General features: G+C 36.5%; 3 protein-coding genes across 6 annotated transcripts; 2 read left to right on the top strand and 1 right to left on the bottom strand.

Annotated features, from left to right (window-relative positions):
- The first annotated feature begins 2,106 nt into the window (after positions 1–2,106).
- Positions 2,107–7,772, top strand: LOC103963929 (nudix hydrolase 10). Of its 4 annotated transcripts, none has more exons than XM_048590334.1 (9): positions 2,107–2,184; positions 2,626–2,828; positions 3,071–3,136; positions 3,727–3,864; positions 4,198–4,290; positions 4,388–4,438; positions 4,533–4,567; positions 5,176–5,284; positions 5,424–7,772. In XM_048590334.1, the coding sequence occupies exons 2-9, from the start codon at positions 2,661–2,663 to the stop codon at positions 5,631–5,633; spliced, it is 870 nt and encodes a 289-aa protein (XP_048446291.1). In that variant the 5' UTR covers positions 2,107–2,184; positions 2,626–2,660; the 3' UTR covers positions 5,634–7,772. The 4 variants fall into 4 exon arrangements, with proteins under 4 accessions (XP_048446291.1, XP_048446292.1, XP_048446289.1 ...); XM_048590335.1 differs by lacking the exon at positions 2,107–2,184 and adding an exon at positions 2,195–2,277; XM_048590332.1 differs by lacking the exon at positions 2,107–2,184 and adding an exon at positions 2,195–2,323.
- Positions 7,227–7,679, top strand: LOC125480043 (splicing factor 3B subunit 4-like). The gene has a single exon (XM_048590261.1). The coding sequence runs from the start codon at positions 7,227–7,229 to the stop codon at positions 7,677–7,679; it is 453 nt and encodes a 150-aa protein (XP_048446218.1).
- A 2,200-nt stretch (positions 7,773–9,972) lies between the features above and the next one.
- Positions 9,973–12,101, bottom strand: LOC125480042 (zinc finger MYM-type protein 1-like). The gene is made up of 4 exons (XM_048590260.1): positions 12,084–12,101; positions 11,824–11,902; positions 11,380–11,688; positions 9,973–10,625 (listed from the first exon to the last, which is right to left on the bottom strand). Exons 1-4 carry the CDS (start codon positions 12,099–12,101, stop codon positions 9,973–9,975), a joined length of 1,059 nt encoding a protein of 352 aa, XP_048446217.1.
- Between the last annotated feature and the right edge of the window lie 1,892 nt (positions 12,102–13,993).

Here is a 13,993-nt window from a genome sequence, read left to right as displayed (position 1 = left end):
GAACGCAAAAATCCCCCCAAGGTCTGCATGCTTGCCTAGTGTGTGTGCAGGGACATTATCCCCAAGAGAGTCAATCTCTCTAAAAAAACGGATTTCATTGGATGCTTCCTACATCTACTACAACTCCGTTTGGAATCTACTTTTCATCTATTCTAGGATTGCCACTTTGCTCGATGTTCTTGGATTTGCTCTCCTTTGGGAGCTCTACTGTAATTCCCTGAATCCTTATTCGTGATGGATTTGTCATTAGACCTTGCGACCAACCTTTCATCTCTCAATATCGGTCTGGTCTTAATGATTTCGTGGGCCATCTGGAATTCCAAAGCTCAAGGAAAAGACTTCCCAGGAAGAGTCAGCTACTGCTGCAGGCAAATGTTCTGAAAATATGTCATCCTTTGTCACTCAAAAAGATGTTATTGCCATACTGGAAAAGAAGTTGCGCAAGAGCTCGAAGAGCTGGAAGTATGCTCCTGAGCCACCATACGTACCTGGTCAGCTTTCTCCACATGCCTTATCCTAAGGGATACAAGACTCTTAACCTTGTCCTCTTTCACGGGGGGAAAGGTAGCCCTAAGGAACATATAAGCCGTTTCATTGACGCTTTAGGTCCTCAGGTTAGTTGAACCTTCACCAACAGTCTTCTTAATCTTGTGAACCATAAACAATTCTTGGATCATGTTTCTCCATATCATCAATTTTTTTTTTTTTTTAAATAAGGGGAACAACTGGTGGTAAGTCACAGTAATTCACTCATTCCGAGCTCAGAGAGGCTATGAAGAATTTCACCCTGCCCATCGCCGCAGTCAAGCAGACTTACCAGTTCGAAGTATCGAATCCGGAACCTCTCACATTTTCCCCCATTTCATCAATTAAATTCTACACTTGTTGATTACTAAAAACTGTAGATCAGCAGAATGCCAATTTAAGAAAATAAATTCACCTTGATTGTATTTTTCATTAATTCCCTTGTTCATGATCTGAACCACATGGTGAATTTTGTAAGTGGATTTGTTCCGGTCATTTGCCGAAGAAGTTACCAAGTTCATTTCTTTTTGCCCCACAGTCAATGCTAAAACTCCTAATTTAACTCCACCCACTTAAGGACACAGCAATAAAGAATTAAACATACACAACAACCATAAGACCACACAACCATAAACCGTAGAGATGAGGATCCTCTTGGTGAGGATCCTAGTGATTATCATATTATATATATTTATCATATATTATGTGATCAACTTTAGTTAGATATTGTTTATATTTAATTTTAAATTAAAAATTAAAAATGTTCTAGTCTTACCATGTACAATTAACGAATAAGATATACCGATCTCTAGAATACTCACAAAAAAAATTCAAATAAGATTTAATCCAAACCCTACAACCACACCACTGACGCTTTATATTTTAAAATACATAATCATCTCCATTGTGTCAACAGTTGAAATACACAATCATCTATTGTACCATATTTCAAAGAAAGCTGCTTCAGTTTCTTCTTATTCATCATCCTTCGAATCTGAATCATGAGAAAAATGATTTCTTTAGATAATCGTATGTTATTAATTAAATTTGTGAATTTTGACATTTTAAAATAATTAATTTTAGTTTATTTATTCTTTGTCCACGTACCATAGAGGTGGCATCCACGTCAGTAAATATGTTAAATCTAAGCGGACACATCATCATTTAATAGTTGGCGCCTACGGAAGAGGATTTTCCCCAAATCCACTTTGTAAAGATCTTTGAGATTCTTACATCTTAGTCGTTTATCGTATATCAGTGCGATCAGTTTTCGTCAAATACTATTTGTGTTTAATTTTAAATAAAAAAATCAAATAATTTCTGATCGCACAATGTACGATGAATAACTAAAATGCAAGAATTCTTAGAATTCTCACAATTTAGATCTGGATGGAATCCAAATTGATGTCTACCCACTAACTTCCCTCCACGTATGCTGGCTACATGTCAACAGTGGGACCCAGAGCAGAGATGCCATTGGTCCTTGAAACAAGTGGAACTACGTCACCATCCACTTCACCGCAGAGTAGTTTTCCCGCATCCACACCCTTACCCCCTTAAATACCCAAAACGCCCACAACTGATAAGAGAGACTTGGAGTTCAAATACACCACACAACACAGTGACAATAATATCGAGTCGAAGGCTCGTAGTCCGCAAGTAAGTTTTCTTCGAAGTTTTTATGGTGCTTCAAAGTATTTTATATTTCAGGTCTATTAAACATTGAATCATTGGTGAAAAAAACAGAAGAAGGTATAAATGGTTAAAAAGTTGGGAGTTTTCAATACTCTGGAACACGGTAGATTTTTCGTTGTTTTTGTGCTGATTTCATCTTTAATTTAAATATGTTATGTGTATGTGCGTATCTCAGTTTCGAGCTTCTTATATCTGCTGCTCTTGTTTAGAGTTGACTAGTGAAGTACGGCTGCCTACCACAGTAATTTTCATCAAGAATCACTGCTAACTTGACAAATGGGGCTGCCGTTATTTGATTGTATTTCCGTTAGGATATTCGGTTTTGAGATCACAATCGTTATAAACAATAGAGGTGTAACGTAGTTTGGTTTTCATTATTTTGCTTCTCTGGATGTTTGCTTTCAGGTTTTGTTGTCTTTGTGACTGTTGTGGTTAGAACAATGCCGAGTTCTGTAAATTCATCGAACCAGGTCTGTGAAAATGGTGTTGAATTACTACCTGCAATCAATGATGCCCATGGAGGAGTTATTGTAGACATGAAGGATGCTATGGACCCTCAGGACTTTCTTACGTTGCTTAGGGCATCAATCTCGCAATGGAGGGAAGAGGTGCTGCTATCTATGCTTCTCATTGGATATGAACTTGTTCATTGGACAATCTTGGTTTAATAGTTTGATGATCTATTCTATTTGCCTATATGATATGCTTTCTATGATATTGATAAAATATTTCAGTACACCAGCTGTTTGATATGCAATAATGAACTTGTGAACAGCGTTTGTTTCTTTCTTGATGGATATTGTGACCGTTTCTTTCGTCTGTACTACAACTTTTCATATTGACTTCGCAGGGAAAGAAAGGTGTTTGGATAAAATTGCCCATTGAACTCGTAAATCTTGTTGAAACTGCAGTTAAGGTAACCACACACTATTCAGCCTAAATGTCGCCGTACAAATTTGTGTAATTTCAATTCAAAAGGCTGGTTGTGAGTTATGAGCTGCACTATAAAGGGGACATGACCATCTGAGGAACTAGCAGACCTTCTTGCCAATAATAATTATGTTGCTTGCACTGCGTCCAATATACCACAGATCATATATGATTTGATTTATAAATTCATCGTTGATTTTCGTGTAATTCGTGATCTTCTGTGTTGCGACTGTTTATCACAAAAAGCAAGATTTTGTGTATTTTAGACTAGTAAATGAAACTACACTCTTACTTAGAGCCCGGTCGGTAAACTGAATCTACACAATACATAACTCTCAGAATGCTTATATATTATATACAACAAAAAAAGAAGAATGAAGCTGATACCCTGCATAGTTTCTGGCACAATAGTTTTTCGCTTGAAGAAACTAATTACAATCAATTTAAAAAAAAAAAAGGTAACAACCAGGGATTAAGGTACTCTACAGATATGATTTGATGAGCATTATGTCGTATTCTGTCCATTAATCTGAACAAATCTGTTGAGTTGGCTTGAATCTATTATGTTGATTGCAGGAGGGTTTTCGGTACCATCATGCTGAGCCGCACTACCTCATGCTTGTTTATTGGATTCCTGAAATTAATGATACTCTACCTGCAAATGCATCACATCGAGTAGGTGTTGGTGCTATTGTTTTGAATGATAAAAAAGAGGTACTCGCTCTCATCTACTATTTGTTAATTGTTTGGATAAAGTAAAAGGCTGAGTAGCTGTTGGTCTCTGAATGATTTGGAGCAACAGTTCAAATTAGATAACTAATAAATTGTCTCACCTTTCCTTGCGCCTTCAGATTATTTCACTGCCAATTCGCTCTAATTCAACCAAATATTTCGTTTTTCTAATTCAGTGAGTGTGCATACTGCTGTATGTTAAACTTTTCCACCTTGTTCGCTGCTCTTGTTCTTCTTTGTTTATTATTTGGTAGGCTTATCATTTGTCTTCCGTATAACAACCCTGTTGTCATCTGTTGCTGGTTTCGAACTTAGTTTTCTTCTGCACAGATGCTTGTAGTCCAGGAAAAGAGTGGCAGGTTCCAAGGAACAGGGGTGTGGAAAATCCCAACTGGAGTCGTTGACGAGGTGTGTACCCTAACGTCCTCAAAGAAGAAGTACTTTAGTTATTTAAATACTATGATGCCCTAGAGTATTGGACATCAAATTAGATCTTCAATTGCAGGGTGAAGATATATTTGTAGCTGTCATAAGAGAAGTCAAAGAAGAAACAGGAGTAAGTTATCAATCTATATTATTCATGCAAGCCTTGTAGTTTATGTTACCACTATTTATGTTGTGATGAAGATCACTGGTTTTAACTTCTTCAGATCGACGCAGAATTTCTGGAGATTTTAGCATTCAGGTACCAGTTTGCGCACTCTTGAATTCATGTGCGTTTAAATTGAAATCTTGTAAGATATCAAATTTGACTGGAGAGAGAAAAACTAAGCCATACATCCCATAAAAGAGCTGCAAAATATGATTATAAAGAACCAAATTCTCCTGTACCTTACCTGTGAACCAATATCATTGGCTATCAAGGATGTGACTGAAAGGGGGCTTGGCCGTGAACATTGACGTTAACAGTCTCAGTCGTGTAACTAACGGGTTCAAACCACACTCCTGCAGTGATCTGTTGTCATTTGTGTAATTCTATTTGCTTTCTTGTTTAATTATGTTTAGTAAATGGGTTGGCGATAATATTCCCATTAAGCAAGTGATTATCTAACTAATCTGGTCTGGCTCCAATGGCTGTGACTCTGCTACATTAGTTACATAACTCAAGCCATGCTTCTGATGAAAATAAATCCTATGAGAGTACCTCTCTCGAAACTCTGGAACCGATCATGTACGTGTAGCATAATGTTTTCTATACAGTTATTTGGCTTCATCGGAGGCTTTTATTCTAACAAATACCAAATTTGTTGAACTTCAAATGTTGTGACACATTCTTCTTTCTGCTACCTTTAGGCAAGCACACAAGGCATTCTTTGAGAAGTCGGATCTATTCTTCGTGTGCATGCTGCGTCCTCTAACCTTTGACATCCAAAAGCAAGAACTGGAGATCGAGGCAGCCAAGGTAACTTTTCGACGATGATGTGTTTGAACTTTGAATACTGCTCAAATCTAATTTGGGTAGATTAATAATGTTTTTGTTAAACAAACTGAAATTCATATGCATTCACTACAAATCTGTGACGTTGTTTTATTTCATGCAGTGGATTCCACTTGAGGAGTTTGCAGCTCAACCAGTCACCCAGAAACATGAGCTCTTCAAGTACATTCTTGAACTTTGCTCGGCAAAATTAGACAGAGAATATGCTGGATTTTCTCCACTGCCTATAACATCAGTTTTTGACCATAAGTTGAGTTATTTGTATTTAAATAGGCAGGATATGCAGTGCCTATGTTCTTCTGATCAGTCATAGATCCTTCGATAATTTTCTATATATCAGTCATAGACGCTTCAATAATTTTCGATAATTTATAATATCTCCGTGTAGGTTGTTCTATTTTTGTTTTATATTTGTCACTGTCTCTAGACACAGGACTAATAGACCTCGCTTGGTCGCTAGGATTTGATGGGAATAGATAACTATATTCAAGGTGAAAGTGGAATAGGAATTGATACATTCAATCCAATTCAGGAGACCAAATGAAGAGTGAAGACAGATGATGATGTTTAACACAAGTTAACATGGTTTACTTACGGTGTTGGGATCCTCCTCTCCGTATGTCTAGAAACTTTAAACCAAAATTAGATTGACGTTATTTACAATTTTGCCATTTTTCACGAGATATTTTTTAGTGTCATTGTTATCTGCATAGCATACATTTATTTATTAACATACTTTGGTGGGTAAAATATCAACATTATGGCTCATTCATGCTATAACATGGATATATTAATAACTATGACGTTGTCAGAATCACACGTAAAATTGTTTCTCTACAACTAAGCACTAATAGTTTTGAGCCCTAGTTCTTCTCTGCTATAGAGAGAAAAAAGAACCATAAGTTTTTAACTTTTACTTTTGGCCTTAGCGTCGACGGCAATTCTTTCTGGTCTCTTCCCTCTTTATTTTTCTTTGTTTATCCCATTAAATAACCATTTGCATCCTTGGATGTGGTCCCTCTTTTACTTTAGAGATAAAACTCTTTCTGGTTGTGATCGCTCTTTCGCTCTATCAAGTAGAGCTTTGTAATGTCTATGACTTCCGACTCAAACTCACTAATTTTGAGCAAAGTCGAGGAGGTGATTTTATGTTTCTTGTGGTTTGTATGCATGGAAAATAACCATGAGGAGAAAACTGAATTTTGTTCATTGTGGTGCCTTTACAGCAACTCTACTACTACTGACAAAGTTTAGTTCTGATGAGTGTTATTTTGCATTTTAGTTAGATGTGTGTCAACCGTAGCTGATGAATTGCATTGTATTTTTGATGAGTTTATAGTTAAGAGTTGTGGTGTTTCTTTTGACGTGTATGACATTTTGGTTACATTTGACATACTTGCTCTATGTACATTCTTAATTATTCTTAATGAGTTTTATATTTAATCTTAAAATATATCTCCATAAGCCACTCGGCTTAGCCCACTCGCATGGATGAGTACTTAAAGAGTTAATCTCACCCTTAACGAATTATCTTAACTATATAAACTCTATAACCGAAACCGTTTAGTTTTTTAATTAATTTTCTTTCCTTCCGAGTTGTCCGTATGTATAGAAAAGCATGCATAGTAAGTTAAATCTTTATATGCTACTTGTACACTGTTATGACAGATGGTCTGCCATGCGGCACCAAATCCGGGATTCAGAAAACCACTGTTGAAAGCTGGTGCATGCTTCTCTATATTACAATTTACAATAATATGATCTTATCAATTTCTTTCTTCTATACACCAAATAACTCCTCTCTCTCTCTCCTCCCTCTCTCTCTCTCTCTCTCTCTGCGTGTGTGTGTGTGTGTATCCCTTAGTTTCTATTCATTTCTCTTTCTAGCTAGCCACAAGGAGGAAGAATGTTTCCTGCAAAACTTGCGTTTGTCACAGCACTCTCTCTCTATATCTTCTTCAACCTTGTTGTGGCTGCTAAGGAGGTTACCAGAAATGCAAATCCTTCCCCTACTGATAATTGTGCCAACTGCCCTTCTTGTCAGTGTCCTCCCTCCGTACCAACTCCAGGGTACCCTTTATATGGCCCTCCTCCACCAGCACCGCCACCCAGCTCAAGTCCTGGCTACCCTTATGGACGAGTACCGCCGCCACCGCCGCCTCGTGGTCAAGGAAAGTGCCCCCCAACTCAGCCTGGTCAGTGCTGCCAGCAATACCCTCAAAATCCTCAATACCTTTCTCCACCAGGAGGATATGTGCCTTACCCTGATGACAACCATGCTGCTAATTCATCTCCTTTCTCAATCTTCCTTTCTGTTATGATGGTCATGTTGTTTTACTCTACTGTACTTTTCTTTTAAGTTTGCATGCTTTATATTTTCTGATCTTCTTATGTGGGAGTATATAAATTATCTAAATCTTATGTATGTGGTAAATAAACCCTTTTCAATTAATTGGAATCTCTCTTTTTTTTTCATATATTTTACATCAAATTTATTTAATTAAGGAGAAGGTTCAAACTTAGGTAGCACACTGCTCAAATCAACTTGGTTAAGTTCAGATCGATAATGAATTACTTGATTAAGTCTAGAGCACGAATTGTCATATCTTGGTACACTAAGAGGCAGATTCAGCTTAATTTTGTTGAAAGGAAAATGACTTGTATGGTACGAGTACATCATGACATCTCGTGCAAAAGACGTGTTTAACTTTTCTTCATATTCTTACATTGTTGCACGATATACTACGGTGTACGCATGTCTTACAAGTTACTCTTGAGAGAGGAATCGGTGGGCTTAGAGACGCAGGGTGGTTCGTTGATCTCTCTCTGCCATGTAGCATAAGGAGCTTGTTGTTTCTGCTGTACCTGGCAATTGCATGGTTGATTTTGCTTCACTAAAATCTGAAATGATACGTCTCTTTACTCCCTTTTTGACAAACTGACAAACATCTGGCCTTTTCTTGCAAAGAACTTATCCACTTTGCATGCTATGCGTGACGATTGCAAGACAAACCATGTATTAATTGCTCCTTCACTTGCTGGCGAAGACGTGAGTGGGTTCAACTCACTTATCGAATTCATTCATCGTCTATCTTCATATTTTCAGTGTTGATAAATATTGACTAGAGAAATGATAAGGAGAGTCTCAAAGTGAGACATTTTATGAACTTTTTAACATACCACAGTTTAACGTTAATTTTCATGTCAATATTATAACATATTGTGCAAAAAAAATGAGATGATAGAGAATTTATAAAGAGTCACTTTTGAGAGAGCCTCCTTAGAGCAATTCCACCATTTCTTATTGCCTTGGGGATAGGCAACCCAATCTGGTCTCTCCCCTATCCAAAACACTTCAACCCACTCGGACAATTCCATCCAAGGCGAGCCCGGTGGAAAAGTCAGGCAATAATCGCCTAACTCAGCGCCCTGTCTATGTGACGTAAGGGTGACGTGAGCCACAATTTAAATATTAAAAATTATAATAAAATAACTATAAATATAAAATATTATAATTTTTTTTCTATAAATACGTAACCATGTTCTTCCACTTTACACTACATTTCAATATTTTCAAATACTTTCAACTAATCTTTTATTATTATTCGAAATTAAAAATAAAATTATCTTTTATTATTTTATAAAATTAAAAATACTAATATTTTAATACGAATTGCTGAGCTATTCGATTTAGGGGAGGAGATGCACTTTGCAGTTACTGTTCATTGCAGACAATTACTGTTCATTTAAGATGATTGAGTTGCTTATTGCTTAAGGGGCTTTCCTCAGGGCCGGCCCTGAGAAATTTGGGGCCCTAGGCGAGCCTTCGAGTGGGGGCCTTAAAGTTCTTTGACACCCAACTCATTGTACATTTATATGTATAAGAAAAGATTTCACTAAATACATGAAAAAGTTCATTTCTACATCAAAAATCATCAGAATTCATATCCAAAAAAGAAATATATGCAAGCATTACTTAAATATTACACGTCTCCCGTTTTTAGACGCAAATGTATTAATTAAGTTTACATAATCTAACTTTTCAACCAATTCTTTTTCAATTGACAAAATAGCTAACCCATTTAATCTTTCTTGTGACATAGTTGATCGAAGATACGATTTGATCAACTTTAATTTTGAGAAATTTCTTTCTGCAGAGGCAACTGTAACTGGTATGGTTAACAAAATACACATGCATTAGGGAAACAACCATCCATTTGTCTTATATATTTCAACACTTCCATTGCTCGATTTATTTCATTCGGCAAAGTTTATCTTAAGATTCTTAGCTCTATAAATAAGTCTTTTCCATCAATATTAGAATGCTCACCATGTTTCAGAAATCCTTCAAGATTGATACAAAAACCCTTCAAGCTATCATTGTCTACATCTTTTAACTTCTTCAAATTAAACAATAGCCCAAAAGTTTCTTCGTATTTATGAAATTGTTCAAACCTGATATGAAGTGAAGTACGAGCTTGATCAACTATATAAATGAAGTAATCAACTCTAAAAGCTTCAATTGCTGATTGTGTTGCCGCTTCACTAGCACTCTCATCAAACTATTTCTTTCTTCGAATGATGCGTTTCTCACGAAAAATAGGTTCAATCTCCATCTCACTTGCTATTTTCTAAGCTTCATTCATTGCCTCTTAAAATCCAGTTTCTCTATACTGATCAAGAATGGATATAAGCCATTTCAATTGATCAATAGCAACATCAATATGCATGTCTTCTTTTTGAAGAGTTTTGCTAACAATATTAATAGCAAACAACAATTCATGCCAAATAACCATACCAAACAAGAACTCAAAATTCTCCAGCTCATGGATTGTTAGGGATTCGGCTTCACTCTTTGACTTAGGACCTTCACTAGTATTTGCCAAGTGAATCAAAGCATCTCTTATTTGTTGAGCACTTTCTCTTATGGGTTTAACACTTTCAATATGACTTTCCCAACGAGTTTGTGACAACAGTTTGAGGGTGTGACTTCCTTGCACATGATCTATAAAAACTTTCCATCGCTTTGTTGAGGATAAGAAAAATGTATATATACGTTGTACCACTCCAAAAAAAGACATAGCTCTAGGACAACAGTTGACTATATCACAAAGTGCAAGATTAAGGCTATGACAACCACATGGAGTGTAAAATGCTCTAGGATTTATGTCAAGTACTCTGCTTTGCACGCCTTTATTTTTGCCTTTCATATTTGAACTGTTGTCATAACCTTGTCCCCTTATGTCATCAACATCAAGTTTAAGAGTGCTCAATGCACCTAAAAGCACATCAAACTGTGCACACCCTGTTGAGTCATGTACATTCAGAAATTCTAAAAAGAATTCTTCAACCTTTATTGGAGTTTTTGTAACATCCACACCTTATTATAAGAGACATTTGATCTTCGTGACTGGCATTCGGAGTGCAATCAAGTATCACTGAAAAATACTTTGCTTCTTGGATTCTTGCTATGATTTCACTTTTGACCTCACTTGCCAACAGTTGTATCAATTCATTTTGAATCTTGTGGCCAAGATAATGGTAATGAGTCTCATGTGTGTCAATACGCCGAATGTGCTCTTGCATTGTAGAATCAAATTCAGCAATCATTTCAATCACATTTAAAAAATTTCCATTAGTCTCTTCATACATTTTCTCATTGTCTCCACGAAATGCCAAAGTAACTTTTGCAAGTCTTTTCACAACAGCAATTATCCTCTATAACACTTGTCTCCAATGTTCTTTCTCTTTGCTGATTTGTTGTTGCTCACTTTCATCAATTGTTTTACATTTTTACAATCTTCTTTCCAATTCAATCCATTCACTCATGTAATAAATGTGTTCCTTGCTAGTTTCATGAGTTGTAAGCATGTGACCAATATTCTTCTAATCTTTCAAACCCTTATTATCCAGGTAAGTCTTGATTCCAATTTGCTTGAATAACTTGCAACAAAAACAAAATACTATATCCAAAGAACATGAGTAGACCAGCCACTTCCTATCTTGCGTCTCTCCATTAGGCAATTTACTAATGTAATGTACAAAAGAAAAATGCCTACCTGAATTATCTTTCGGAAATGCAACATCATCAACTCTTTTAGGACCTCTTTCCACTAACATGTCCCTAAGATTTTGATCAATCTTATCCCAATTCCCTGGATCATCAATATTCAAAGGAAAGACAATTTCATTATCCTTACCATTCTCATTAGTTTGATCATGTTCTTCAATGTCAGTCTCAATCAGAAGTTCATCTTCTTGCTCTTTACTACCATCGTCAGATAGAAGCTTATATCGCTCGTTATCAGTCTCAGTCGTGAATTCATCTTTCTCCCTATTATTGTCATGATTCCCTTGTTCCTCATTCACTGAACTATCGTCTTATTTCTTGAAAAACTTACTAAGAGATCCAGCCTGAGACTTTATTAATGCTTCTTCATTTTCCTTATTTCTTCTTTTTTGAGACCTAGAGAGATACTTTCTGTTTCTGTTAATGGGCTTACTATTTCTAATAGAAGGCATGATAACCAACTCTTTTTCAATCAGGAAATCAACCCCACAATCAACAATCAACTCAATATTCTGTAAACAACAAATTGACAAAGAAACAAACTAAAATTCAAATTTTACCCACTACCCAACACAACAGTTTGATACAAATGACACAACACAAAATGAGGCGCATAAAAAATATGGTAAAATTCAACATCGAAGCTTTAAATTATCTTGAACCAAAACTAGTTAGGAAGCAAAAGTAACCAACCTTGTTAAGTGCACCCATAATCTATGTATCTTCTTGAAGGGATTTAACCACTTTATTAAGTGCATCCATAAGTTCGAATTTTATAATTGCAATGTAGACACTGAACAAGTGAATACTTTGATTTCGCATAAACAATACACATTAAAATAAACAAATCATAAACCCTAGAATAAAAAATCCTAATTATATTTACAAACACAGCACTCACAAATTAAATTTAAAAAAAAAAAAAAAAAAAAAAAAAAAAGAAGAGAAGAGAAGCATTGATCGGGTGCCTGACCTCTATAAGAGCAACTCCAGCGTGAGAGCCCTCCCCCCAGGTTATTCACTATTCAATCCATCTAGTGAACAGTAACTACCCTTAATGAACAGTAACTGCCTTTTGCATCTCCACCGTTGCACTTGAATAGTCATGGTAATAAGCAATAAAATAATAGTATTTTTTTATTTTTTTATTTATAAAATAATAGTATGTTTTTATTTTTTTATTTATAAAATAATAGTATTTTTTTCACAAAACTTGTCTTCACCGTGGACGAAGAAGAGATTGAGAGCTCTGCCGAGCTCCCATATGAGGAGGAGGGAGACAGAGAAGAGCAAGGTTAAATCAAATCCGACGCCGACGGAGAACCAAGCCCTGAGAATCCAGCAATGGGTCTTGCCGAAATGGAAGAGGGGTTGGTTGAAAACCCAGAATTTGAAGTTGCAGTAGCAACAAGAGACGGTGGTCGCGAGAAAAGGAAGCGGCAAAGATCCGTTCTCGTCACCGGCACAGTCGGTTTCGTCGGAACCCACGTCTACGTGGCCCTCAAAAAGCGTGGAGACGTCGTCCTGACGTCAGCCCACGTCAAACTGCCTTCGGGTGCTCTGGCTGGCACGAATCGACAGGCCTGGCGCTCAAGCCTGCTCGGGCTCCCTCGCCAGCCAACGCTGGACTTACTTCCTCGGGCAATCCAGCCCTGTTCCGAAGCCCGTCCCTAGAGCAGGAGCTCCCGCTGGAGCTGCTCTAAGTGGAGTGGGAAAGAAGAACCAATTCGCAATCGCAGGCGGAGACTTGCTTTAGTTGCTCTGTGCATTAAATTCCCAAAAAAAGGGTGAATTGTTGCTGGAGTTTCACCCCACCCTAGACACTTTGTACACCACTTTGTACACCAAGTTTCAACTTTCAAGACAACTATAAGATTTTAAATTTAAATATTTTATTAAATTCAAACTCCAAAAATATATTTATATAATAATATACACACATATTTAAAAACAAATATGCCCCCCCCCCCAACCCTAAACACTACACGGCAAGTTCCAAAAAAATATTTATAATTTTATATTTAGATATTTTACTCAAACTACAAAATTATATATATAAATATATATATATACACACACACATATATCTATATATATATATAATTATGATTGGCACTCTAAAATTCTCATTTTACATTCCAAACTTTCTATATTTGAAAAAAAAAAAAAATACACTTGTGAAGAGTGTAGGATGAGATTTTTGGAGTGTCAATAACATTTCCCTATATAAAATAAAAATAAAAAAAATTTGGGGCCCCCCCCCGAAGTAGGGGCCCTAGGCGGCCACCTACTCTGACTACCCTCAGGGCCGACCCTGAGTGCTCTTATCGTTTCTCATATTGACTATGGAGTATTTTTGTTTTAGTTGCACTAAAATTCATTTGTCTAGTTCTCATGGCTCGATACTCCCTCGAGAGCAACTCAAGCACTCACTCAAGAGTAACTTGACCCCATCCCGAGTGCTTGTTAAGCCTTCTCATTTGCTTTTAGTGTTATAGAGCTCGTTTGGATATACTTTTGAAATGACTGAAAGTGCTTTTGGTGAAAATGTTTTTGGAACCAATTCTTAGTAAAAATGTAAGTAAATTCTGGAAAAACACTTA

Source organism: the organism of the source record quoted next, unplaced genomic scaffold (genome assembly GCF_019419815.1).
Source record: "Pyrus x bretschneideri cultivar Hongxiangsu unplaced genomic scaffold, Pyrus_bretschneideri_v1 Contig31, whole genome shotgun sequence".
Taxonomy (NCBI): Eukaryota; Viridiplantae; Streptophyta; class Magnoliopsida; order Rosales; family Rosaceae; genus Pyrus; species Pyrus x bretschneideri.
This window is presented reverse-complemented; position numbering and strand designations above follow the sequence as displayed.